The sequence below is a fragment of the Chelonia mydas genome, chromosome 5 (genome assembly GCF_015237465.2).
Source record: "Chelonia mydas isolate rCheMyd1 chromosome 5, rCheMyd1.pri.v2, whole genome shotgun sequence".
Taxonomy (NCBI): domain Eukaryota; kingdom Metazoa; phylum Chordata; order Testudines; family Cheloniidae; genus Chelonia; species Chelonia mydas.
In genome coordinates this window covers 67,655,799-67,682,788 of record NC_051245.2, presented here as the reverse complement: position 1 = coordinate 67,682,788, position 26,990 = coordinate 67,655,799, and the positions used below count along the sequence as shown (strand labels likewise).

Here is a 26,990-nt window from a genome sequence, read left to right as displayed (position 1 = left end):
AATGATGTCTGTTTCTACAGCCCATCTTAATCTGATGAAAGGCAGGCACTGTGGATAAGAGTGATGAGGCTATGTGGAGAAGGCAAGAGCTCTTAAGAGTTAGGCGCCTCAGTCCCTGTAGGCGTGACCGACATTCACCAAACTCCTGCTCAGCTGCCACCTAATACTGTAGGCCCTGCACACTTGGCCACTCACCTGGGAGACTCAAATTCAAATTCCTGCTCTGCCTGATTTTGGAGCAGGGATTTGAAATCAAGTCTTCCTCTTCCCAGATGAGTGCCATAACCCCTGTGTTATAGGGCACAGGGAGGCAGGGCTTACTTTCTTTGTGAGAAAGGGCTGACTTGGCTTCAGGCCTAAACTCCAGGAGAGGGTTCACCAGTGAGACACGTGCCTCACTCCAGCCTGTCAGTCTGGCGCCTAAGGCCCAGATCAAAGGGGAGTTAGGCACCTCTGTACACCTTTGAGGATCTGGGCCCTATGCCTCCCTGCATTTCATTCCTGACTAGCTTAGGTGGCTCCCCATTCAGCTTGCTGACTTCTGAAAATCTTTCTTAGGCACCTAACTCTCTCTATACAATGCAGGGGGAGCCTGGCACCTACCTCAGGGCTGTGAATTCCACTGGGCAGCAGGGTTCCGCAACACTCGATGTTGCAATACCTATAGTCCCCTTGTGAATTTTGCCCTTAAAGACAGTATCTCACCACAGCGGACATAGGGTATAACTCTATTCTCCAGTTTGAACCTCCTTTCTAAGGGTATGTCTACATAGTAGTTGGAGGTGTGATTCCCAGCTCAGGTAGACACATACGTGCTAGCGCTGCTCAAGTTAGCATGCTAAAAATAGCAGTGTGGCTTTAGTAATATAGACAGTGCCTGAGTACAACACTGTCCTAAGTATGCACTTGGGCAGCTAGCCCAAGCTGCTGTAGCCACACTTCTTTTTTTAGCGTGGTAGCTCAAGCAGAGCTAGTATTGTCTACCCAAGCTGGGAATCACGCCTCCCAGCTTCTGTGCTGATGTACCTAAGAAGCCAGTTCAGTGAAGTGAAGTGAAATGTAGGGGCTCTGAAAATATCATCTTAAACAGTACATTTGCTTCTGTCCTTTCAAAAGCAGACCTGTCCTTTTAGTATTAAGAACATTACTACAGAGGCCTACAGGAATGAGAAAATCCATTTAACACATCTTTGCATCAGTTATCTCTGAGCTTTAAAATAAAACATTTCTCCTTCATGTATCTTCTGCCCCATTTCCAACACTGCCATTTTGCCAGTGTCACGCTGCTGATGTTTGAGTGCTAAATATTCAGCTAATCATTTTAAACCTAGGATATGTTTTTTTTTCCCTTTCTTTTCTCCCAGCCTAAATGAAGTACATGTAAATGATAATGACAGTTGGGGCCATCTGACGTCAGAAAGTTCAGTTTGCACTTAAACTAAATTTCATTTCCAGCTGTGTTAAATTAGCTTGCCTGCTTAGTAGATAGCAATTATGGACATTCACCGTGCTGCTGGTGGTAAGATTAGTTTTCTTGTCTGTATATCAACTCTCTTCAGAGTTTGGCATCCAGTAATTTAACACTTTTCATTAAAGTCATTCAGTGGATACAAGTTAAAAGTAATTAGTTTCTTAAGAAAGCACAAGTTATGCAGAGTCAATTACCTATCTCAGTATGATAATAGCTGGGCTGAGAAAGGGCATGCTGTTTATATATACACGATTATTTATTAGCATTCGAAGAACTGAAGAAATTATAGTGGAAGATCACAAACAAATATACACATTTTACTTTTTAAGAACACGTGTGTAATAGTTTTTAGTACGAGCACAAGTATCGTACAGGAATTTTCATATGAATGGCAAATGATAAGCCACACCTTTGTAAACGTACATTTGAACAATGTGGGGAAAAAACCCAATCAGGAAGTGAGGAAACTTCCTCACATACTCTTGCAACAAGGAATGCCTCTCCCTTCCCCCAGGCCTGCAGAAGCACCTCTACAGCTCAGGGATGTGGTGGAATTGTGCTGAGTTGGGCTGTGGAGCAGGCACTTTGATAGATGAAAATGAATAACATTGCTAGAGTTTTTGCCAAAAGTTAATGTTGCTAAAAGCCAAGTCATTGCCCTATTCACTGATGGACTGGTATTCAGAGGTGTTAAGTTCACAACCGCAACAGCATCCAGCAAAACCTGTTGTTGCTTAGCACCTCAGGCCATATTTCATTCATATCTTGTAAATTCAATGAAACAAAGACTTGTCAATCATTTCCTCACCCAATCCCTGATTTTCCCTAGCAATGTTTTACCAGAAAAAAGAGTCATTGCAGTAATTTTTACTGTGCCTAACCACGGTCACTTCATTTTTAAAAAAACTATTTCTTGTTAGTCAGTTGAAGGTTATGTTCCTATTCCCCAGGCTGCCAGCTTTTTTTCAGCTAGTGTAGCAATGATTTTATATTTTATTATCTACTTAACTGTAAACACTTATTGAAATAATAAAAAGACCAAACTTTCCAGATCTGAATGAACAAATAAAGCACAAACAATACTGCAAGCTAAACATTAGAATAGATACTGACCAGTGGTGGATTCACTCTAGCAGCAAATATTACAGATTTTTCCAGAGGGAAAGCTTTTATTCTCACAATGTAAAATTCACCCCTTTATAAGGCCCACAAGACTTATTTAAATCCTATTGTGTGGGTTTATGCAGCATTTAATAGTGATGCAAAAGCCCCTCTCAAAGGAGTGAATTTCACTTATGGGGACTGTAGTATAACCAAAGAATGAGAGCTTCCAATACATTTTCTTTATCAAAAAACGTAACAGGAGAAATGTTTACATAAAGCTCAGTTGTAAGATTTAATAGTTTAATTTTTCACTTAAAATATTAAACATAAAACTGGTTTACAGACATGTTATTCAAGAGTTGTGGAGTTGTCCATAAGAATTTGGAAGGAAGAAGCTTTGATCAGTGGTAGAAATGCCTTCCAAGCTAGTTGTACCAATCTCAGTTCTAGCACACATGTGTACTTGGAATCCTATAAGACTACAGGCTGAGTCTGACCCTGATCTATATGTGCTCCATAACTGCTCTTGGATGCACCTGATATTAGAGTTGTGAGCTGTATTGGAGCAGCAAACGGTAGTCCATTTTTTCCAAGAGTTTCAATTTTGATTTGGAATAGTCACCCTCTGTGACATGTCATAAATTTTCAGTTTGTAGATTGACTTGATCTAAGCTTGGAAGAGTCTGAATCATAGACTAGCAAATGAAGTCACAAAAGTACATGATGCCCTATGGCCTAGCAGTCTGAGACACATCTTTACTGTTTTCTGAGGGCAATTGTGAAGGTGGAGAATCAGTTGCCGTCTTGTCTGAAATCTGTCTGATGGAAGGAATGCACTTGCTGCTACTGTATCTAGTTAATCCCCAATAAATTATATCAACTAGGATGGAATCAGATTTGATTTTTTCAATTTGATTCTCAAACCTAGGGATGAAAACAGCAGAAGCACCTTCCTTGCTCATATAGTCCCATGATTTTCTTCGTACAAGCCAATAGTCTAGATAAGGGTAAACATGCAATCCTTGTCTGTGTAGATGAGCTGCTACTACAGACAGGCACTTGAACACCTGCGAAGCCAAAGAAATTCCAAAGGATAGTACTTGGAATTGACAATGGTTTCCTAAAGCTACAAATTAAAGATACTTCTTCCGTGCAGGGTGCATTGACACGTGAAAATAAGTGTCCTGCAAGTCAAGGGTAATGAACAAATCCATGGGATCTAGAGTGGGAATAATTGAAGTGTGTGTAGCATACAAAAACCTGATGCACCAAATGTATTTGTTTAGATTCTTGAGAGGTAGAATCAGATGCCAACCTCTTTTTTAGTTTTGGAATGACATAGAAGCCCCACAAATTCTTGAGGTACCAGTTATATTGCTACTAGATTGATTAGGTCATCTATTTCTTGATGTATAGCATTCTCATGAGAATGGTTCCTGAAAAGGGACTGCGAAGGGGTATGGGTGGGAGACAGAGATTGAAATTGAATGACAACTTGAATGACCCATTGATCTGTGGTGATTGCCATCCATGCCTCGTCAAAAAAGCACAGGTGGGAACCAGAGGGAGGGAGGAAGGGGTATAGACCCTTGTAGATTAGTCCAAGATCAAATATGATGTCTCTGTTCTTATTGTGAGGTTACTGAGATGATAATGGAACTGATCTCTTCTGATATCTCAATCTCTACTTGGATTGGTTAGAAAATCTCTGCTGCTGAAAATACAAGGAAAGTATAGTATTCCTAAATCTTGAGGAAGAAGGATGACGACTAAATTGTTTCTTCTTAAATGTAGGTATGTAAAAACCTAGAGATTTCAGAGTGGGTCCTGAGTCTTTTAATGAGCGTAGGGATTTACCATTTCAATATTAAACAAGCCCAGTCCATCAAATGGCAAATCTTCAATAGTTGTCTGTACCTCGGTAGGTAAACCTGATGCAGACAATCATGACATATGTCTCATAATAATAGCTGTAGCTATTGAACTGACGCCACTATCAGCTGCGTCCAGAGCAGCTTGAAAAGAAATTTTAGAACTCAGCTGACGTTCTTCGCAAATTGATCTGAACTCATTTCTAATTTCTGTAGGTAGTTTGTCCTTAAAGTCAGACACTCTCTCCCACTGTAGATAATCATATTTAGTTATCTTAACTTGACAGTTAGCTACCCTAACTTGAAGTCAAACTGAAGAATACGTTTTCCTTCTGAAAGTGTCTCGTCTTTCTTTGGTAGTTGACTTTCCCAATTGTTTCAATTTTTCATTTGCAACAGTAATAACCAGTGAAGATGAAGATGGGTAAGTATACAAATACACAGAGCCTTTGGACAGTACTTGATATCTACAATCAGCAACTTTTAAAGTTGCTGAAGCTGAGGCAGGGGTAGCCGAAAGATCTTCTGCCATTTCTAAAACTCCTTTATTTATAGTAAGAGCAACTCTACCTTGAGACTGTAAAATATCAAATAATTTCTATGCCTTTTCCTATACCATTTCTAAAGGGACTGCCAATGTTTCTGCCGTGTGCTTCAATAATTCCTGAAAGACTTTTAAAATCATCAATTGCTGCAGGCACAGTGGATGAAATAATCCCCAAAAGTGAAGAACAGCAACAATGTGGAGGTCCAGGAATCTCTTCATCACTAGAATTCTGCTGATCCTCTGTTTCCATAATCTGAACAGGAGAATGATGCAACACGCCTGAGAACCTGAATTAGGTGATTTATGTGTATATCCCATGTACTGTGGGGGTAACTTGCCTTGAATGCTGCAGATATTGTGACCATGAGGCAATGTTGGGGATCATATGGGTAAGATACATCACCCAGTTCAGGGGATACAATGGAAAGTAATTAGGATTTAAATCTTTAAATTTATGAGGTTTCCTTTGTATTGTCTCTTTGTCTGCAGACTGGCTCTTTTAGAAGGAGGGTTCCTACTGGAGTCAGAAGATGGAATCCTTCTACCGATGGGACAACAACAGGAGATTTAAAAATTTGAAAAGCGCTTCTATTCTCAACCCTGTTATGTTGATAAAGAGAAACCTTCAACACAGGCATGCTTCATTCTTTGTGAGGATGAGATTTAGACAGTGAAGAACTAGAAATGCCTGTAACAGTGGTGACCCAGGCTCCGGAGTTATTCTCATATCCATGGAAAACATAAATGAATCATTTGATGCTGTGGAATCCCCTTCAGAAGACATAGGAGTGGAGGTAGCTTGTCTCATTTAGCTGCTTTGAAGGCTCCAAAGAAACTGAAACTGCTGGAAACAAGAGAGATGCTCTCATCAAAGATGGTGCTGGGGCAGATCACAACTGATACACCGGTACCAAGAGGGATAGTGCCGGAAAGTCCTGAACCACAGTCTTAAGACCTTGATCCACGCACCCTCTGCTGCCAGTGTCCTCCGTCAATGTGAGCTCCAGCACTGGCTTCTCTGGTACCCACTTCATCAAGTCATTTACAGGAGACTTTCTCCCACCAAGCAATGGAAATAGAGCATGGTGCCAAATAATGGATTAGAGTCTCTCACTTTTCGGACAGGAGGGATATCTGACTGCTCTGAAAGCACAGGCGAAGCCTCTTTAGAGCCTGCTTATCTCTTGAGATCAAAGTCACATCCCTGGTGACTGGAGCATTGAAGAACTTTCTTGAGCATTTTTTTTCTCAGACTCCAAGAGTGTTCTCATGGCTTTTCCATAAGAAAGAGCTTTAACCTGGACTTTTTCTCTTTCTATGTGTGCTTCTTAAAAGAGTTACAGATTGTACACTGAGCAACAATATGCTCTTCATCCAGGCAATAAAGATACTAATTACGCATAAAGTGTAATTGTAGCCCTGTCAGTCCCAGGATATTAAAGAGTGGAGGTAATATCTTTTATTGGACCAAATTCTGTTGGAGAGAGAGACAAACTTTCCAGCTACACAGAGCTCTTCTATTCCTGGTCTTACTGATCGATAACAAGACAGAAAATATCCTATTGCCCCTATATAAATCCATGGTACGCTCACATTTTGAATATTGTGTCTGGATGTGGTCGCCCCATCTCAAAAAAGATACAGTGGAATTGGAAAAGGTTCAGAAAAGGGCAACAAAAATGATTAGGGGTATGAAAGAGCTTTCATATGAGGAGAGATCAATAAGACCGGGACTTTTCAGCCTGGAAAAGAGACGACTCGGGGGGATAGGATAGAGGTTTATAATTGGTATGGAGAAAGTAAATAAGTGTTATTTATTCCTTCTGATAACACAAGAACTAGGGATCACCAAATGAAATTAATAGGCAGCAGCTTTAAAACAAACAAAAGGAAATATTTCTTCACCCAACGCACAGTCAACCTGTGGAACTCTTTGCCAGAGGATGTTGTGAAGGCGAACACTATAACAGGGTTCAAAAAGGAACTCCATAAATTCATGGAGGATAGATCCATCAATGGCTATTAGACAGGATGAGGAGGGATGGTGTCCCTAGCCTGTTTGCCAGAAGCTAGGAATGGATGACAGGGGATGGATCACTTGATGAGTACCTGTTCTGTTCATTCCCTCTGAAGCACCTGGGATTGACCACTGTTGGAAGACAGGATACTAGACTAGATGGACCTTTGTCTGACACAGTATGGCCGTTCTTACAAAAGCTTGTTTCTCACCAACAGAAGATAGAAGATATTATCTCACCCATCTTGTCTCACTAATTATGTATGTCCATTACAGGAACAGCCCGTTCTCCCACCCTCCACAACAGGGTTATAATTTGAAGTCTGGGGATCTCAATTCTGCCATATCCTAACTAAAATCTCAATATACAAACTACAAACAGAAAAATAAAGTTAAACTGAAACTCTCTTCATACATATGTGTTTTACTGGAGGTAACACTAACTAACAAGAAACTACAAAAGGGACGGTCATAAATATAAAGGGAAGGGTAAACACCTTTAAAATCCCTCCTGGCCAGAGGAAAAACCCTTTCACCTGTAAAGGGTTAAAAAGAGAGAATAACTGCGCTGGCACCTGACCAAAATGACCAATGAGGAGACAAGATACTTTCAAAGCTGGAGGGGGGGAGAAACAAAGGTTCTCTCTGTCTCTGTGTGAGGCTTTTGCCAGGAACAGAAAAGGAATGGAGTCTTAGAACTTAGTAAGTAATCTAGCTAGATATGAGTTAGATTCTGTTTTGTTTAATTTGCAAATTGGATACAATTAACTTAGGCTTGAATAGAGACTGGGAGTGGTTGAGTCATTATAAAAAGTAACCTATTTCCCCTTGTTTATTCCTTCCAACCCCCACCCCCCCCCACTGTTCCTCGGACGTTCTTGTTAAACCCTGGATTTGTGCTGGAAATGGCCCATCTTGATTATCATACACATTGTAAGGAGAGTGATCACTTTAGATAAGCTATTACCAGCAGGAGAGTGGGGTGGGGAGAGAGAAAACCTTTTGTAGTGATAAACACCCACTTTTTCATGGTCTGTGTGTATAAAAACATCCTCACTTTTTTTCATGGTCTGTGTGTATAAAAACATCCTCACTGCATTTTCCACTTTATGCATCCGATGAAGTGAGCTGTAGCTCACGAAAGCTTATGCTCACATAAATTGGTTAGTCTCCAAGGTGCCACAAGTACTCCTTTTGTTTTGCTTAAATGGCCGATAAAATAAGTTGTGCTGAATGGAATGTATATTCCTGTTTTTGTGTCTTTTTGTAACTTAAGGTTTTGCCTAGAGGGATTCTCTATGTTTTGAATCTGATTACCCTGTAAGGTATTTACCATCCTGATTTTACAGAGGTGATTCTTTTACTTTTTCTTCAATTAAAATTCTTCTTTTAAGAACCTGATTGCTTTTTCATTGTTCTTAAGATCCAAGGGTTTGGGTCTGTGTTCACCTATGCAGATTGGTGAGGATTTTTATCAAGCCTTCCCCAGGAAAGAGGGTGTAGGGTTTGGGAGGATTTTGGGGGGGAAGATGTTTCCAAGTGGGCTCTTTCCTGGCTATATATTTGTTAGACGCTTGGTGGTGGCAGCAATGAAGTCCAAGGGCAAAAGGTAAAATAGTTTGTACCTTGGGGAAGTTTTAACCTAAGCTGGTAAAAATAAGCTTAGGGGTTTTTTCATGCAGGTCCCCACATCTGTACCCTAGAGTTCAGAGTGGGGAAGGAACCTTGACAGGGACACTAAATGTTCTTCTGTTTTTCCTATGGGAATCTGAAGAAACTGAATGGCAATTGGGATTGCTGTGCTCTTTATGACCTCAGGAAGGGAACATGAGGATATAAAGGACATGAGCATGACACTATTAGTGAAAAAGTTCCAAGTGGGGTGCCCACACATCAGAAATGGGAGCCAGATATGCAGTAGATGAAGAGGAAAGCCTAGTTTGAGGGTCCCACCAGGACATAGGTACGCATGCTCACGGGCAGATTTTGAGGCGCCTACGGGACTTTATGGACAGAAACTTAGGCACCTACAGGGTTAGGCAGCAGCTGAGCGCGGACTTTGAGGATCTAAATTGTGTAGTTATGTGATTAAAGCAGCAGTTATGCACCTAAATTCCTTTGTAGATCTAGCCCATATACTACAACATTCATCAATGCCGCAGCTCACATGCTGCTTTTTAACTACCTTTTTCCTAATTAGAGCTTACTTTCTAATTTCACTTTAACTCTCCCCCTCCCTTCAATCTGGCTTTTTCTGTTTTTGTTCTCAAGCTATAACCCATCATGTTATGGGCCATTTCCCCCCACCCACAAATAGGGCTGTTTTATTTATTTTCACTGACAACAGCAGAATGATGCATAAAATTGCAGGTTACAAGAACTACAAGTTTTAAAATATATATAATCAATTACCATCCTGTCCTCTTCTACAAGGATTTATGTAATGTTTTCTCAGGTGTTAAAAGTATCTCTAGTTTTCATAATAAAAGGCTAAATCAATCATCACCATAATTTTGAGGAACTTGCCTACTCATTTTGCTAATGATTATCATCTGGATGAATGACTAGGTAGTCTACTGTAATGTTCTAGCTCCAGAGCAGTATTATGCAAGCATTTTAATTGTTAAATCAGCAGCATTTAAGTACTTTGACTTTTTCTCCTTGGATGTTCCTGTTTTTTTTGTGAGGAAAGGGGAATCTTACATTATGAAGTAAAAGACATAACCTTAATAGGGCTGAATTGTTAATTTATTTAAATTGAAAGGTTTTACATGTTTGTTAGTCTAAACAGACCATAAGGAAGACCATATATTTGTGTACAGACCACAGTGTATTTCCTCTATACCTTCTTATCTTACATAGTACGTTTTCTACAATAAAAAGTTAAAGATAATATCTCCTTACCATAGTTGAGTGCCTCTGGAGCAGTCCATTTGATAGGAATCTGCTTTAAGCCTGAAGATGAATATACCCCATCATCCTCTTGACGAGACATTCCAAAGTCACTGATTTTCAGAACATTATTTTCACCTACCAGGCAGTTCCTTGCAGCAAGGTCCCTGAGTTAGATTGAGATACAGAAAACATCCCTTTAAAAATTAAAAACATTGTTTTTATGTTCATAACGTATTTATACTGAGATGTGAATCAACACACGGTCAACAATATCCCACATATTTTCTATTACAACTGAATCTACCCACCAGTGATGCATGCAAGGCTCCTGGCACACAAATATTTTAATTTAAATGACAAAATAAACATATACAAGGCAATAATATACTGTGCCCATACTGCCCATCAGGCATGTCTGCACTACACGACATGCCAACAGACCAAATTTGATGCAGAATGTAACACAGTTCAAAGACGAAGCTGGAAAGCTTTTTCCTACGACCACAAAAAGAACTAGAGAGGCTTGAAAACTATTTCTACCACAGCTGGGTCAACACTATGGGTTCAATTAAAAAAAATTAAAGCTGATCTATACTACCTGATCACTGCCAATGGAAGAAAGGTCAAGTAAAAGCCCTCCCCACAGAAACAAAGGTTCTTTTCCGTTCAAAAATCTGAGCAGCATAATTTCAGGCCTTGTATTGTAAATTCTATGAGCACAGCCTTCAGCCAATATTTTTTTAAAGAGAAAAATACTAAAATTTATTTGAAAACAGATCTTTAATATAGAAAACTACAAACCGGGGCATCGACAATAATTCCTTATAAAGCTGTCTTTACCAACAATTTAAGAGATTTGTTTTCATCTTAGACAGATCATAGGATAACAAACAGGTTGCTATACATAATAATCAACCGTTTCTTTGAAGATAATTAATACTCTAAATTATAATTTGCTTTTAAATCTATCGTTATGTTATTCCTATGAAGCTGGACAACCAGTAGGAAACATTCATGCATCCCTGGGCCTGATCCTATTAATCTCTCACTGGTGTAAATTAGGAGAAACTCCCCTGAAGTCAATGAAGTTACACTAGTTTTAAAACTGGTTCATTATCAGAATCAGACCCTATCTCAGCAAATATGCAGCTTTGTTTATAAAGTATGAAATACACAGTGACTGAGGAATCTCAAGTTGTATAAGAGTGTATTGTGACTGGTATGGGCGGGAGAATTGCAAAGCAAAAAAAAATCAAGAGATTCTAGTTCCTACAGCCAATTCCATAAGAAGTGTCCCAAAGAGCCTCAAGAGTGGAGGGGTGAAATCCCAGCCTCATTAAAGGCATAGGAATATTGCTTTTGTCTTCAGCAGGGCCAGGATTCCTCATGAGGTGAAAGCAGGGAGTGAAACAAATCAATGTGGCAGTCTCTGGAAGGAAGTCTGAAATGCTGATTGACAACATAGGAATCTCTTTATTTGAATCATTCCTGAACTTTAAAAATATTTTGGGTTTGAATTGAAGAAAAGGCTATATGTTGAGCTAATATTTATGTTTTTGCCTGATGTTTGGTCTTCCTATCCCTAAATATCTCAAATAGATCCTACTTACAAAAATTACTACTATTTTATACTTACAATCAGGGCACATAATTTGTATGTTTTCTATGTAATAGCTGGTTCTTTTAAATTACTCAAAAATAAAAAGAAAGGTATAATCTCTGCTGAAAATCTAGGAGTCCATTTTCATGAAAATTAAAGTTAGTGTGTCATTTTGAAGAGGTTGCATATGACTACTGTAGTTTAGCTAAGCATGTCTAAAATAATAAGGTTCTTCAATAGACAAATGTATGAAGCTGTTGCTTTGCAAAGTATTCTCTTCTACATCATCAAATCCATTATAAGATTTGGAGTTCAACAGCTCTTGTAACACCCTTGGACTATGTAAACAATGGAGGCCTGCAGTGTCTCCACTGATCTTGATTTCTTCAAATTGAGAGTGGGACCAAAATTTTTGCTGGTGCAGCACCAATTCACATCCAGCCAAGAAGCTAATTTTGCTTTAATTTGCCACAAGCACAAGGCCATTTCAAGCTTTCAGATCCCTTAAATTTGCTGCTGAATCCACTACTAGATCTTCAATAAGATGCTCCTCAGTAGGATGTAGTGGTAGGGGAAACAACTTCATTCTCAGCATTACCACCACCAAACATTGGTAGCTCTGTAACCAGGTCTGTTGTGGACATCTTTCTTGGTTTTTCTGGTTCTTTTTTCACTGATTATCATCTCCATCTACTTTGAGGCTCTGCATAAAGTCCTTTTTTCTGATGTTTCTGGCATTTAGCTCCTTAAGCTGGGCACATTTTCCATGAATGTTGGGTAGTCTCACTAAATTTTCCACGTCATTTTCCCTTTGTTTCCTGTCCTCAGAGTTTTTTGTTGAGAGCTGCCAGGTTTTCTTATTTGTGTGTCTCTGTGGGAGAGGGAGAACAATCAGATGGGAGTAGCTTTTTTGTTGAGCCTCATGAAATTGAAATTTACATCTTCATGTTTTCCTTTCTTGCTCTGTGGGGGGCTGTTCAGGTTTTTTCAGTGAAATATATACCAAACAGTTTCTTCACTATTTCACAGACATTCTTCTAATCTGGAATTAGGCCTGATGCCATCAGCATGTCATCTGCCTCATCTCCCATATTAGAGATGATATTTACTGGGTATTCATCACTCTTATTGACAAGTCTTGATGCCACATAAAACTAATTTATCAGTAAACTTAAAGCTGACACCCCACAAAAGTAGGAATTCTGTGAAATATTAGTTCCATTGCCTTTGAAATACTGTTTCCATGATTTTAGAGCATTTAAAAAAAATCTTTCACTGTTCCTGTGGAGATTATTTTCTTCCTTTCTACTACTGTGCGATATAGACCTCTTTGCTACAGCTACTGTTTTGGACCTGTAGCCCCATTTCACATCAGAGGTCCCTTGTTTAGCAATTTACTTTTCTCTTTGCCTGTCCCTTTGAAATGGTATTTACTTGGCCTATTTCAGAGCACTTAGCTGCTCTCTCTTCTCTTTCAGTTCTTCTGGAGGCTGTTCCACTGCTTGGACTGAGGAACACAAGTCTTCTTTCCTATTCTGCACAGGGGTCTCATATGCTCTCTCTTCTCTTCATTCCTTTCCCTTGTTTTCTCCTGTCTCTGGAAGTGGGTTCTAAAACCATGTTGGAGGCTGCTGCAAGCAGACTCAAGGAGCAGAAAGACTGAGGAGTGGCACAAGAGAGAATCAGAATTAATCCTGGATGTATTGAGATCTATATGGTAGCAAGTCTTCCAGCACACTGTCTACATCCTATCCATCTAATTCTCTAAAGCTGGGTCAGAGATTGTTTTATTCAAATTAAATGTGTATAAGAGGTAGCATGATCCTACCTGTTTCCACACTGAACGCTTACTGCATATTGTTTGTTATAACAGTTTTTGGCTGTTTACTATTTACTATTACCAGGAAAGAGGAAGAAACTGCTTAGTGGCCATTAGTGTTCTTTAATAGCATGAGTGATTTCCTCCGTGAGGCAGCGTGTACTAATAGTAGGTTGTTCTTCACGGGTAGGTTTTAATAGGTTGACTGCCATTTGTTTCATTCCAAAATCTCTTAGAAGTGTTTTTGTGAGCTCCAAGTCCTCTGTGGCAGGGATTAATCCAAAGAGAGGGTGAACTTCCAAAGGAAAGAAATCTCCCCCAACTTCTCTTCAATTTGGTGATAGAATTTTAACAAGGGACTTCTGAGAACCCCACAACGGCTCCAGCACACTCATGGTATAATAGTGTTATGTCATCAATACTGTATTTGTGGTTGGAATGAATTTTAGAGCCGTAGTTCAAATAACGAGGGTTCTTTTTTCCTTATGTTAACTCCTTGATCGTGGAAGGTGTGTGTGTGTGTGTGAGAGAGATTGTATCGTTATGTGTATCTAATACCTGAACTGGGGAGTTCCATGACCCTAGTACCAACAAGTCAGGAATATATGATTTCTTACCCACCAATGCAGCTACTCTATAGTGGCTCAGTATAATCTGTGCCCAACCTAAATAGCTTTCACAACAGCAAAGTAAACATTATTTACTTCTTTTCTATGTCAAAGATAAATATTGACTTCATGAAATCACTGGAGCCAAGTAGTAAATACAGTATGAAAAGAAAAAAAAAAACTCTGCCCAATCCGTAGTGAAAGAATACTGAGTCTTCTGTAAAATCATTTCTGGGATTCACTAGGGTATTTGCTGCAATATTCAGATTAGCCACTAGGAAAAAGAAGAAGCCAGACCATTTCAGGGGGGAAATGAAGAGAAAACACACAGAATACTAAATCTGTTCAACTAATCATAAGTATATACATCTTCATCTTAAAAGTATGGTGAGCTGCTACAAAACATTTAGCAAGGCATCTGTAAAGCTCTATATGAATTAACCTCCTGTGCTTTTCTGTGGATAGCACTGGGTATTTATGATTTATTTTACATTTTCACTCATACATTCAGATATTCATCCATGCACAGAGCTAGCTGAAATCTTTGGGAGACAGCATTTTGCCCCAAACACAGACATCTTCCTTCCATCCAAACTAAAAAAAACCCCCACTAAAACACTTTTCAGAAACAAATACTTTTAAAGAAGTGATTCAAAAGCTTTTAACATGTCATAAAAGTGTGTTTGTTTCTATTATCTTTCCTTCCAATACCCTGGACAAAACATTGTCTGGCACCTAGTCATAGAAAATCCCAGGGGAAAGGAAGTTTATTAGTCCCATCTATCTCTTCCTCATTCCCATTCTAATCACCCAGAGTCATCAGTCCAAGTAATACTAGTGGTATGTGAGTACTTAAATGCCCACCATTGTAAGTGATAGGCAGATAGTGTTTAGGGGTGAACTTTCCAAATGAGCTTGGCCCATTTCCACTCCTGAGAACTCGTGGGCTGTTAAATAAAGATATCAAGCTTGAGCCTAGCAACTACAAAATGGGAAACTTAAGTCTTCTAATTTGTAATTTATAATGCATTCTGGGAACATAATTACTGTTCCTTACAAGACATTTGCCGGTAAGACTCATCTAACTTATAACTCATCTAAGTGGCCTGATAATAGAAGTAAATGGAAATTAATGAACACATGGCTTGAAGTATACACTAATACAAGCACTGATAAAATAAACCTTCACTTCATTTGCAGACACAGCAATTGTAATTTAAACAGAGAATATACACAATATGTATACCTCTTTAGTATTTGCATATATATTGTATGGTAAGAGATATGAATATCTGCACATAGATGAATACCTGTTTACTGAAAAACAAGTGCCATGTTCTATGGAGAACAAATCTCTTGTAAAAAATCACTGAAGCTGTAACAGTTTACAGTGCATTGTTGATAATGTTCAGAAGATGTGTAGCTAGATCTGAGTTAGATTGCTTTTGCAGTAGAACTGTAATCCTGCCATCAGAAGCCAGGCATTTTGGATGCCACAGCAAAGTCTAACTTATAAAAGATTTGACTTAGTTGAGGAGTGAAGAATAATGCCATTATTTCCGAAGTACTGTTGTAAATGAAGGCTTATGAATGAACGATTTATCATAGCAGAAATTGTGACACAAAAGCATGATGTAGTCAACAGCTGCCACATACTAGAGATAAGAAAGACCTGATGTGATCATGTAGAATTTTCAGTGTTATACCCTGAATTTTAGTGCTCGGTACTTGGAGGAACAGATTTTCAAACTTACAGTGCATTATGTTACACTGAATTCAGGTCAGGGAATAAGTCAAGATTTACTTTCTCCACTTGTATGCACAGAATCAGAGGACTGGAAAGGACCTCAAGAGGACATCTAGTCCAGTCCCCTGCACTCATGGTGGGACTAAGTATTATCTAGACCAGTGCTTCTCAAGCTATCTGACGTGGGGGACCGTCAATTTTTTTTTCCAATGTGCACACAGACCGGCATCGGTCCGCGGACGACCACTTTGAGTAGCACTGATCTAGACCATTCCTGACAGGTGTTCGTCTAACCTGCCTCCCTATCAGGTTATTCCAGTGCTTAACTACCTTGACAGTTAGGAAGTTTTTCCTAATGTCCAACCTAAACTGCCATTTGCTGCCATTTAAGCCCATCACTTCTTGTTGTTGTCCTTAACATCCGAGGACACGACTTTTCTCCTTCCTCCTTGTAACAACTTTTTGTGTGTTTGAAAACTGTTATGTCTCAGTCTTCTCTTCTCCAGACTAAAACAAGCCCAATTTTTCCGATCATCCCTCATAGGCCAATGTTTTCTAGACCTTTAATAATTTTTGTTGCCCTTCTCTGGACTTTCTCCAATTTGTCCGCATCTCTCCTGAAATCTGGCGCCCGGAACTGTTGACTCATATTTAGTTTGTGATCCTCTACGATCCCCAGATCCCTTTCTGGAGTTCTCCTTCCTAGGCAGTCATTTCCCATTTTGTATGTGTGCAACTGATTGTTCCTTCCTAAGTGGAGTACTTTGCATTTGTCCTTAATGAATTTCATCCTATTTACTTCAGACCATTTCTCCAGTTTGTCCAGATCATTTTGAATTTTAATCCTATCCTCCAAAGCATTTGCAACCCTCCCAGCTTTCGTCTGCAAATTTTGAGCATATTCTCTATGCCATTATCAAAATCATTTTATGCAACTATTGAACAGAATTGGACCCAGAATTGATCCCTGCAGGGCCCCAGTTGATATGCCCTTCCAGCTTGACTGTGAACCACTGATAACTACTCTCTAGGAATGGTTTTCACAATTGATAATCTGCCGCCAGTTTTGTCTAAACTTTGTAATACTAAAAACCACCCTCTTCAACCAGTGAAACTGTTGCATGGGAGGATTAGTGCTAATGGGTTACATACACTTCTTCTGTGCAACAACTGCTGGCAACTTCCAAAGGATTGCTAACTTGATAAATCAAAGCACTCCTGTACCAGATATCTCCTGCTGTTTATCCGTCTACAAAACACATCATGTGTTAGCTGTTTACTTAGAATAGATTGGAAATATGAATATTAGAGAGTCTACAGCACAGTTCAGAAACCTTTCTTTCCCAGTCTTCTCCTTTCACCTCCTTCCATTGTGCTTCATGGTTCGTTTTCACCTTCATACTATGGTAGTTATCCATAAAATGAATACCAATGAGACAACATTGCATGGAACTCCAAGCAGTTCTTTTAGAGTAATTTCTTTGAATAACTAGCGCTAATCCTCATTTTCTCAGGTAAAAGTGGGCTGGGTTACTAAAATACATGAGTATTTTGGTAGTACCCTCATGTGGTACAGTGCTTAGACACTATAGAAAAAATCTAAGTTAATTGACTCTCAGAACTTGTATCTTGACTCTGCCACTGACGGTCCATATGGCCATGCCAGGAAGTCACGTAAGTTCTCTGTGTCTTCATTTTTCCCCAACTGTAAAATGAGCAGAATATCACCTACCTCACAGGGCAGTATTAAGGTCTAATTATTGTTTATAAAGTGCTTTGAGATTATCAGATGAGAGGAGTGTCATAAGAGCAAAGTACTAAATTAGTTGTGTAAAACTGATTCTAAAAATCAAAATTTGTTATTTTCAGTACCCACCCAAACAACATAAAAAATAGCCTCATCATAAATGCACCCCAAAAAACTACTCTGCTTCATTGTGATTAAGCTGGCAATTTTATACTTTTATGAAATCTATAGTGTCCATTAGTAGGATAAAATGTATATTGTGTTTGGGTAGCATTCAGCATTCCAGTCAAGGGCTATCCTGTGATATACAGCATCTCAGTGAATCTATCCTTGTGCACAAAAAGTTTTAAGAAAATATTGGTAAAAAGGCAAACCTTATAAATAAATAATACATAGATCAAAAAGAACAAAGTGGAAAAATACACAAAACTTATGAAGCCTAAATTTTTAAATTATTTTAATTTACACAATAGTCAAATCTAACTAGAAACTTGAACTAGTAAATAACAAAATGAGACTCCATTTTTAAAAACTATATTGTAATTCTAAACAGAAATCTGAAGACACAACACAAGCCCATGGTACAGTAGACACTCAGTGTACCAAATAACATCAATACTAAAACTAGTGTTTTCTCCTACTATTTTTCAATACTTTGGTTTAAAAAACCTCCCTATCTAGTTCTCAGCAGAATGGAATTGAGAAAAGTTGTTTTGCCTTAAAACAGTACAGAATTTAAGAGAACAAGTATTGTATTAAAGTACAGTAAGACCTATGAATTTTTTTTAAAAAAATGAAAGTTAAGCACCTTATCTACTAAAAAGTCATTTTCCTTGGGTTATAATGTTTAATTATACCTTTTAGGTTTATCTATCATGTTACAGTATTCCTGTCAATCATCTGGACTGGGAACAATCAAACTGTTTTCCTTAAAAAAAATACTATACATGTAAAAATGAACAAAAAAAAAAGAATAGAATTAAACAGCTTCACTGCTCTGTGTAGTACATACTGCATTTACTATATATTGGGAAGAGGATTTTAAGTACTTATCAAATGACCCAAATAATAAAAATAAATATAACATCATGTTTAACATCACAAATGGTGAATAAATGTATGTGTGCAATTGTGTACACCAAATTTAAAATTCTAATCCTGTATGTACATTTGTAGTCTTTTCCCCTGCTTCATCCCTCCTACAAAACTTACTTTTGACTATCATTTTGTTCCTGATTCTCTCTTCCTCTATAAATGCCTTACTGCATATAAGATAAATTATGCTATTTATGCCATGCATCTTGAGTAGGAGGCAATGTAAAACTATATTCCCCCAGAAAGAACTGCAGAGACATTATACAATCTCTCCAGGGCTGCTCTGTGCACATAGTGCAAAAGGTGATCTGTCTGCCCCTTTGGTATGGAGCAGATTGCTTCAGCTGATGCTCTACCTGTTGTGTGGGCTGATGCTGAATGGAGGCAGGGAGGGCACCTGAAGCCCTGCACCTACATTTTTAACAAGTTGTTCCCGGGGAGGAGCATGGGCTTCCCAGAGCGAAGGGACTGTACTGTGAGAGACTCTTGCACAGCCACATCAGAGGCTACTTGCAGTCCACTGCATCTGTGTGTGACCAAGCAAGAGCCTCTCACAATTTGGGACTATATGTTTATGGTATGCAAGTGTCTCATATTCTAGTGCCACCCTTTCATAGAATCATGGAAGATTAGGGTTGGAAGAGACCTCAAGAGGTCATCTAGTCCAAACCCCTCCTCAAAGCAGGACCAATCCCAACTAAATCATCTCAGGCAGGGCTTTGTCAAGCTGGGCCTTAAAAACCTCTAAGGATGGAAATCCCACCACCTCCCAAGGTAACCCATTACAGTGCTTCACCACCCTCCTAATGAAATAGTTTTTCCTAATACCCAACCTAGACCTCCCCCACTGTAACTTGAGACCATTGCTCCTTGTTCTGTCATCTGCCACCACTGAAAACAGCCTAGCTCCATCCTCTTTGGAACCCCCCTTCAGTTAGTTGAAGGCTACTATCAAATCCCCACTCACTCTTCTTTTCTGCAGACTAAATAAGCCCAGTTCCCTCATAAGTCTTTGTGCAAATGCTAACTGTTAAATTGTACAAGTACAATATAAATGAAATAAAAAAGTTTACTTAACTACTGTATAAAAAGAGGTATAAAACACTTTCTCTATAATAGTTTATTATAGCCCATGCTTTTATAGACACATAGATTTGGACCTAAATTAAGAAATAAAAAGTGCATACAGGTTTATATCAGCAGTGCACAATACTTTCTATTCATTTACTGCTGTAATAAGACTCAGGATTGTGTTAATTTTTATAGTCTGAAGAATGCTCAGCTGCTAATGAGCAAACATAATTACAGTAGAATATACCTATATTTACAAAGATCTTGTGATGGAGAATGGATACATTACTCAATTGTATGTGCAGCCATGGTGCTGATCTTAGGACTTTAGAGGCTCCCCATATAACTCTCATATCCCTTTTGTGCTCCAGAGCCCAACTCTCTTTCTTCCCTCCCCAGATCCTCCTCACAGAATATGAATAACCCCAACTGATTTCCAAGAGGCAAAAGTTGTGTCCCGGAAGTGCTAGGTGGAAGTAGGAGCTCTATCAGTATAGTGTTTGCCAAGTTCATAATTTTGTTGCAACTCTCGTGCTATTTGGTATTTTACATAGACCCCCAGCTCCTGAAGTCAAATGTTTACGTGAGAATCTCAGTTTGCATTTTAAAAATAGTTTCTAGCCTAGATGTTTGTGGAGAAAAGCCTGAGCATGACCTGAGTGTAACTTTCATACTACAAAAGGAACGATTACTCACCTTGTAGTAATTTTTGAGATGTGCTTTCCCTGTGTGTAGTGGACTTCTTGATCAGAAGACCATAAGATGGGATCCAAGGTAGCGGTGAGAAGGAACTGAAACAGCAGCAGTATGGCAGCCCCCTTTAGTGTGGAGCATGAGTAGAGTCAAGGTACATGCATGCACTGAATGGACACTGCTAGGAAGAATTCTCTAGTCCTGGTTGCATGCAGAACCTGAAGTGCACTACACACTGGGACAAGCACTGGAACAATGTAAAATAAGATGCCCCCGTATTTATTATTAGTTCTTAAAGGTTTCACAGTTTTTAAGACAATCTCAATTTTTGGAGTGCCTGACTCAACACCTGAGGTTGGCAATACTACGTACAAGAAGGTAAGGGATGATTCTACTCTTGTTGTAAAAGATGGGCAGTGGGGAGTTGCTCCTAAGAGCCTCACTAGGAAGAAGGTGGGTTCTTACTACGTGTTAGCACAAGGAAATTGACAAGGTAAAATCACAATGAGGACAAGGCACTTGTAAACTTTAACCTGTGCTAGCAGCAGTGTTGGATTAAAGAATGTTGGGGTCCTGTGCACTATAGAAATTGCCCCTTCCTCCCCCATGATTGGCTCTGTGACTTGGTGCATGTGTCGTAGCACCATTCCAATTTTTTTCCCCTCAGTGATCAAGGGCCCCCTGAGATGGGAGCCAGTGCAAGTGCACCAAGTCCACATTGGTTAATCTGGGACTGATTAGCAGGACTAGGCTCTGCTTCTATTCTTTACTTTGACCTACAAGCATGTTAAAATTACACATCACCTTATTTTTACCAGGATTTTACCTCATGTTAGTTGGCATGATTTAGCTCGTTTTTTTCCCCTAGTGAAGACTATATCTCTGTCAGAGCTGTGCTGAGAGGCACAGGAGTAGCAGGGCCAGTTAGAGTAGGGCTGAGAGGACAGGCAGTCACAAGGATAATAATGCTGGAGAAGCAAACTGTGATGCTGCAAGTACGTCAGAATCAGCACAGCAAGAAAGTTGCAGTGCACAGGACTTGCTCCCCTACACAAAGCCCCTTGCAACAGCAGGATTTTCATGTCAACTAGGACCATCCCTAGCAGTAGCAGCTGTATGTAAATCATTCTACTCTCCAATATTTGTAAAAATGGCAAAGATGTGGTGGTTGCTTTGTGTGTATCTAAACAGTTATTTTCATGTTCTTTTGATGAAATTTTCATCACTCCCATTTCAATCTATAATGTGGTTTTCTTTGTTTATATATACACACAGCGATATCCCTGTTGACTTCATAATAAATTTCCTGTGCTCTTATGATTGCTTTCACTGTGCTGAAACAAAATATAAGACTAAGTTACGAATACAGGTCTTTTTCCCTATAATTCATTTATATCTTGAAACAAAGGACTGCAATTCAATTTCTTTTCTGTCTTGACATATTTCCTTTCTGTAGACAGGAAAGCTTGCCTTATCTTTGTCCAATTTCAATAATTCAGCAGTGTGTTTGATAAGATTTTATTTTCTATGGTATGATATTAAGATGCAATTTTATCTATGTGGCTGGTTTTTCCTTTCTGCAGTCATGTGAGTTGAAAAGTTTTTGTTTATTTGATAAATTCACTACTAAACTCCCCATGTCCTTATGCCTTTCATTCATTTAGCTCTCTCACTATTTCATATAAACCACACAATCTACATATTATATCCATGAAAAATCATCTCATGTTAAACTGTGATTGTGAATGAACTAACTAACCTTCATCCTTCCAATGCATTAACAGTTTTTTCATTAATGTTCTAATTTTCAGACCACAAAGAGCTAATTTATATCTGTACAGATCTTTTTATCCCTAAGGATACAAACAAATATACACAGTGTGGGCTAAATTATCCTATTCTGCAGAAAGGGATGGAAAATTATGTTATTCCATTGTGTGAACTTCCTGGCTCATTATCAGTTTGGGAAAGGAGTGAATCTTGAGAAGACGACAGCAGATGTAGATGTTGCATGAGTTGCAGTGAAACCCCACAGAGTTCAGGGCGTCTGCAAGGAGGGGCATCTCCTGTGTGCCTCTTCCAAAACATGTCAGTATGACTCACTCAGGAACTATACTGACAATGTCTCCCCTCATGTTCCTACATACTACCCTTCAACTCTGAGGACAACAGAAGATGCCGAATAATGGCTATTGAGAAAACTATCAGCATTAACACCCACCGGCATCCCCAAGTTAATTCCATACTTTTGCCATGGAGCAGCTCTTTTCCACCTACAGCTAGAGGGCAGTGATGCATGTTCAGCTCTTCCTCTCCACTTCTGCACTTACCAGCCAGATTGGGCTGGAATTTGTGTGAATTTTATTCTCTCTGTGCCTAGCAGCAAAGAGGATGACATGTCTCTCTATCAATAAAACACTTCATCCAACATTGAAGTGCAGCCACCTCTAGGCATCTGTTTAGCAAGCTCAAAGCAGCACTATGGAACACTTAAGGACATGACCCGAAGAAGTGTATCATATCCAACTGAAATTACATGGGGAATTAAGTGATTGAAATGTAATTACTCAACATGGAATCTGGCCAGGACACTGCAGTTAATACTCTTACTCTCAAGAAAAGTGAGATGGGAATTTTGGTGATCATGAGTGGTTAAGACCTCAGTTTTATATCTCCTCCAAAAGACAGCAATACTTGATAGCATTACTTGGTTACGCTGTTAGGATAGCTTCATGGAATATTAACTAGCTACCACAGCCACTGTCCTTGAGCTTTCACAATTGCAAGCCTATACTTTTCATTTGACTTTCAGCGGTAATGCCGATGACTTAACTTTTAATTAGGGTTTTGTGTCCTTTGTTTATTCTGTTCTGCAGCACACTGAAGTGTCTGTCACAGCATCATTGATTTCTTTACAGAATCATTAAATACCAGTTTAACGTTGTTCACAGAACTGATAACATCTGAACAGGTAGTCCACCTCCATGATGACAAAAACATTCACTCAGACATAAAATCAATGAAACCAAAGCTTGGACGCTGAATTTAAAAGAAAACATTAATAAGGGAAAAGGCATTTTTAACACTCAGACTTTCTGCTGGTTAGTAATTTTTGTTTTGTTTTAAAGTGGGTTCGTTATACTGAGTTAAAGCACTGTCGTATTCCTGGTTTTGTACTAGTATGAGTCAATAAAATAGGAGTTTAACAACCGTTCAAAGTAGAATCTAGAGTGAGGAAACACACTAGGAACAGATGGAAGATACTGGAAACAACTTAAAAGGAGGCCAAGTATTCATAACTATCATAATGCAAGTTGCTTTTTCTGTCATTTCCACCCCCACGAAAATAAAAGTATATATTTAAAGCAGGGAACAGAATCATACTGTTGAGCAATGCAGTTCTTACCTGAAACTCAGCCATTTTTAAAGTTTTCACCATTCCTCCTGCAAGTTAGTATAATTTATTGTGGCTAGAATTGCTTTTAGATCAGCTTTACAACAGGAGCTAAGAATGTTGTGGAGAGAGGCACAAAGCTCATCCCCTGGGACAGGGACAAGAAGAAAAAGAAGGGAATGCTTTGTTCCCTCACTAGCTAATTCTCTGATGCCTCCTGGAACAGTGCTGATGGGCTCCAGAAGGATTCCAGTCCATCTCCTCTCTGCTGGAAAGAGGATGGAATTTGCACAGTCCTTGAGGATGAAATGTATACAACAGTGACAAGCAAACCTCAAGCAGGAACGATCAGATCAGATCACAACAATGGTTCATCTAGTCCTGTAACCTGCACCAGCTACATCAAAGGAAGGCCCAAGAAACCCCTGGACAATTATGGAATAACTTGCCTACAGGGAGTGTTTCTTCCTAACCCTGGCCACTTAGAGGTTGGTCACTGCCCTGACACATGAGAGTTTAAATACACCTATAAAGAATTTTTGAAAAACTTCTAATTGTGGATGTTCTGATTATTTTTATGAATGTCTAATCCTTTTGTTAACAGTACTAAAACTCTTGCTCTCAGTCTAGTGGCTATGAGATAAAAGCAAACAGTTTGAATAACCACCCAAAAGAGTGGATGCTCTCAGAGTCTCTGTGTGGGAAATTATAATTAAAATTTTCTTAGAGCAGGGTTTCTTGGAAGATTCAGTATGTCATGCTTCTGGATAGGCAAGAAAGAGTGCAAAACAGCTTCCACACCTGCTTTCAGTCCCAGCTAGAACCCAGAAGTGTAGAGATGATAAAAATGAAATGTAATTTAAAAAAAAAAAGCACACACAATAAAGAGATATGATGTTATAGTTACACTATATTCCACAGAAACAAATTACACACAGATAACATGCATCCTGTTTAACCATGGAAGATTATGAACACTAATTCTTCACAGATGATATCCCTGGAGGTGATCTTCACATAGATACTTTGGCCAAACTGAGTGAAAAGAATTATGCTAGAATATTGGATTCACAGAACACTGCAATGTAACAAAAAGCTAATTTAGCTGAGTCTCCATGTGACTGGGTACCATCCCCCTTGGTTATAAGTTGACAGGCCTTCCTAAGTGGTCTTTAAACTACATAGGAAGGGAATCTCTATCTTCATTATATAGGAAGGGACAATCTGTCAGTCTTATAATGGAGCATGTCTCAATTTTTAGACCAGAGTCAAACAAATAAAACAAACAAAAAAAAATCTTGAGGACTCAAGATAGGTTATAACAATGACAAATTGATATCCACACATCATTTTAGAAGTAGAGTTTTTGCTTAGTTAAAAACATCTAGTGTATGAAGCACTTCCAGTATGAACAGAAAGAAAGACAATGGAGATGTTCTACAAAGGTGACTAAAAAAGAGGTATTACTAGTCTGAAGGGTTTATGAATGCATGCAAGGGATAGTATAGCTATGGTGTAGTGTACAAAGCAAGGAGCATTTTAAACAAAAGCAAGATGATAAAAAAAAGTCATTGCATACTGGATAGTTTAATATAATGGCATAACTGAAACTGAGGGCTTGTCTACACTACCGCATGGGGTTGATCTAAGATACGCAACTTCAGCTACGTGAATAGCCGAGCTGAAGTTGACGTACTTAGATCTACTTACAGCAGTGTCTTTACTGCGATAAGTCAACAGCTGATGCTCTCCCGTCGATTCCGCTTGTGCTCCTCATTCTGGAGGAGTACCGGAGTCGACGGGAGAGCGCTCAGAGGTTGATTTATCGCGTTAAATCGACCCCCGCTGGATCAATTGCTGCCCGCTCATCTGGCAGGTAGTGTAGACAAGCCCTCATAGTGGAAGGTGGCACACAACTAGAATATTCATGCTGAGGGATAGGAAGGACAGAAAATTAGGAAGAGTTGGAAGGGTAGACATTTAAAATAATTCTGGACCATGTACTGAAGATTTTGAAGCCACAAGAGTGCATCTGTACTCATGGGAGCGTCAAAGAGTTTTCTGAGTTGCATATGATAAAGGACAGTTTTCTGATCCAAGAAGAGAAGAATTTAAAAAGAAGGGAAATCATTCTAAATCTACCCCCATTCCTACCACTAAAGGGGTACTGATTAAGAAAGAGGGTAACAGGGAGAGTTGAGGCTAATGACCATGGATTCATCAGAATCATCAGTGAATGAGTGCTAGATTTCAAGACAGTCTATGTAGGGTGGGTATGGTACAAAAAGAGGAAGCTTTTAAATCTTTTGAGTGTAGTAGATTGCAAAATCCTGAAAAGTCACTATATTTAAGGTGCAACAGACTACAAATGCAGTGAAAAAATATGTAACCAGTGTGGCCTTATGAAGGACTGTTTAATGATGAGAGAGGGAAAAAAGTACCTGTACTGAAAATAGAGAAATAATTCACGTCAGTTAAAGCTTGCAGCAAAAAGATAAGGGCAGTAAAGAAGCAGAATGAACTAATGGCTAGCCAGAGGGATTATGTAAACTAAGAAGAACTTTTACAAATATCTTAGGAGAATAAAACGCTAGAGAGAAAGTAAGACAAACAAAGACAAAACGAACAATGATTCTAAAATGACTGAATTAGTAATTTGCTTTTGTCACTTATTAATGAGAAAAATAAGGTAAAGGGTTATGGATGACAGGGAGGTAACATAGGCGAGGTCAACATTGCAGTCAATGAAAACTAGGTAAGGGGCTACAGTAGAACTTCGCTAATTCATGCCTCATTAATCAGTATACTGATAATTTATAAACAAAATCTGATAATCTCTCCTTACTTCTTGGCAGACTCTCAGTCACATCCCGAATTGTAGCTCCAGGCTTCCAGAGCTCCAGCTCTGGATTCCCAGTCCAGATGGCAGATGGATGATTCTGTCCCCCTTAGGAGGGAGTCCCCGACCACCACCACCCTTCTCCTCCCTCTTGGGAGTGGCGTCGTATAACCCCCATCCCTAGGACAATTCACCCCATGTCTTCTGGTCAATGGCATCCCCTGATCCCTTCCCTAAGATGACTCTTCCAAGGCATTTTCAGCAGCAGTACCTGCGCAGAGAGCCTGAAAACAGTTGCTTATCTCTATCTGCATTGGGGGTATAGTGGTTCTCCTCCTTCTTCTGGAGGACACATGCTGCCAACTTTCTTACTTGTTCTTCAGTCCCCCCCCGGCACTGCCTTCTCCGATTCTTTGGCACTCTGTGCCCGCAGTACCAAATCCAGACTTCTATCTAGGAAGTCTTCATTTTC

General features: G+C 39.2%; 1 protein-coding gene and 1 long non-coding RNA gene across 16 annotated transcripts in view; one reads left to right on the top strand and one right to left on the bottom strand.

Moving 5' to 3' along the window:
- Window positions 1–6,508, top strand: part of LOC122466080 — a 73,270-nt gene extending 66,762 nt beyond the window's left edge. Inside the window, exons 4-5 of the long non-coding RNA XR_006291310.1 lie at window positions 5,074–5,289; window positions 5,483–6,508. This is a non-coding gene — a long non-coding RNA (uncharacterized LOC122466080). The remainder of the gene's footprint in view (window positions 1–5,073; window positions 5,290–5,482) is intronic.
- The window catches only part of FER (FER tyrosine kinase), a 427,220-nt gene that overhangs the window by 8,737 nt on the left and 391,493 nt on the right, over window positions 1–26,990 (bottom strand). For 14 of the 15 annotated variants that reach the window (XM_037901518.2, XM_043547703.1, XM_043547707.1 and 11 more), the window contains one exon: window positions 9,915–10,069. In XM_037901518.2, the coding sequence (XP_037757446.1) occupies window positions 9,915–10,069 (155 nt within the window). Of the gene's footprint in view, window positions 1–9,914; window positions 10,100–26,990 lie in introns of those variants that run through there. The other variant, XM_043547708.1, reaches the window with a different exon arrangement.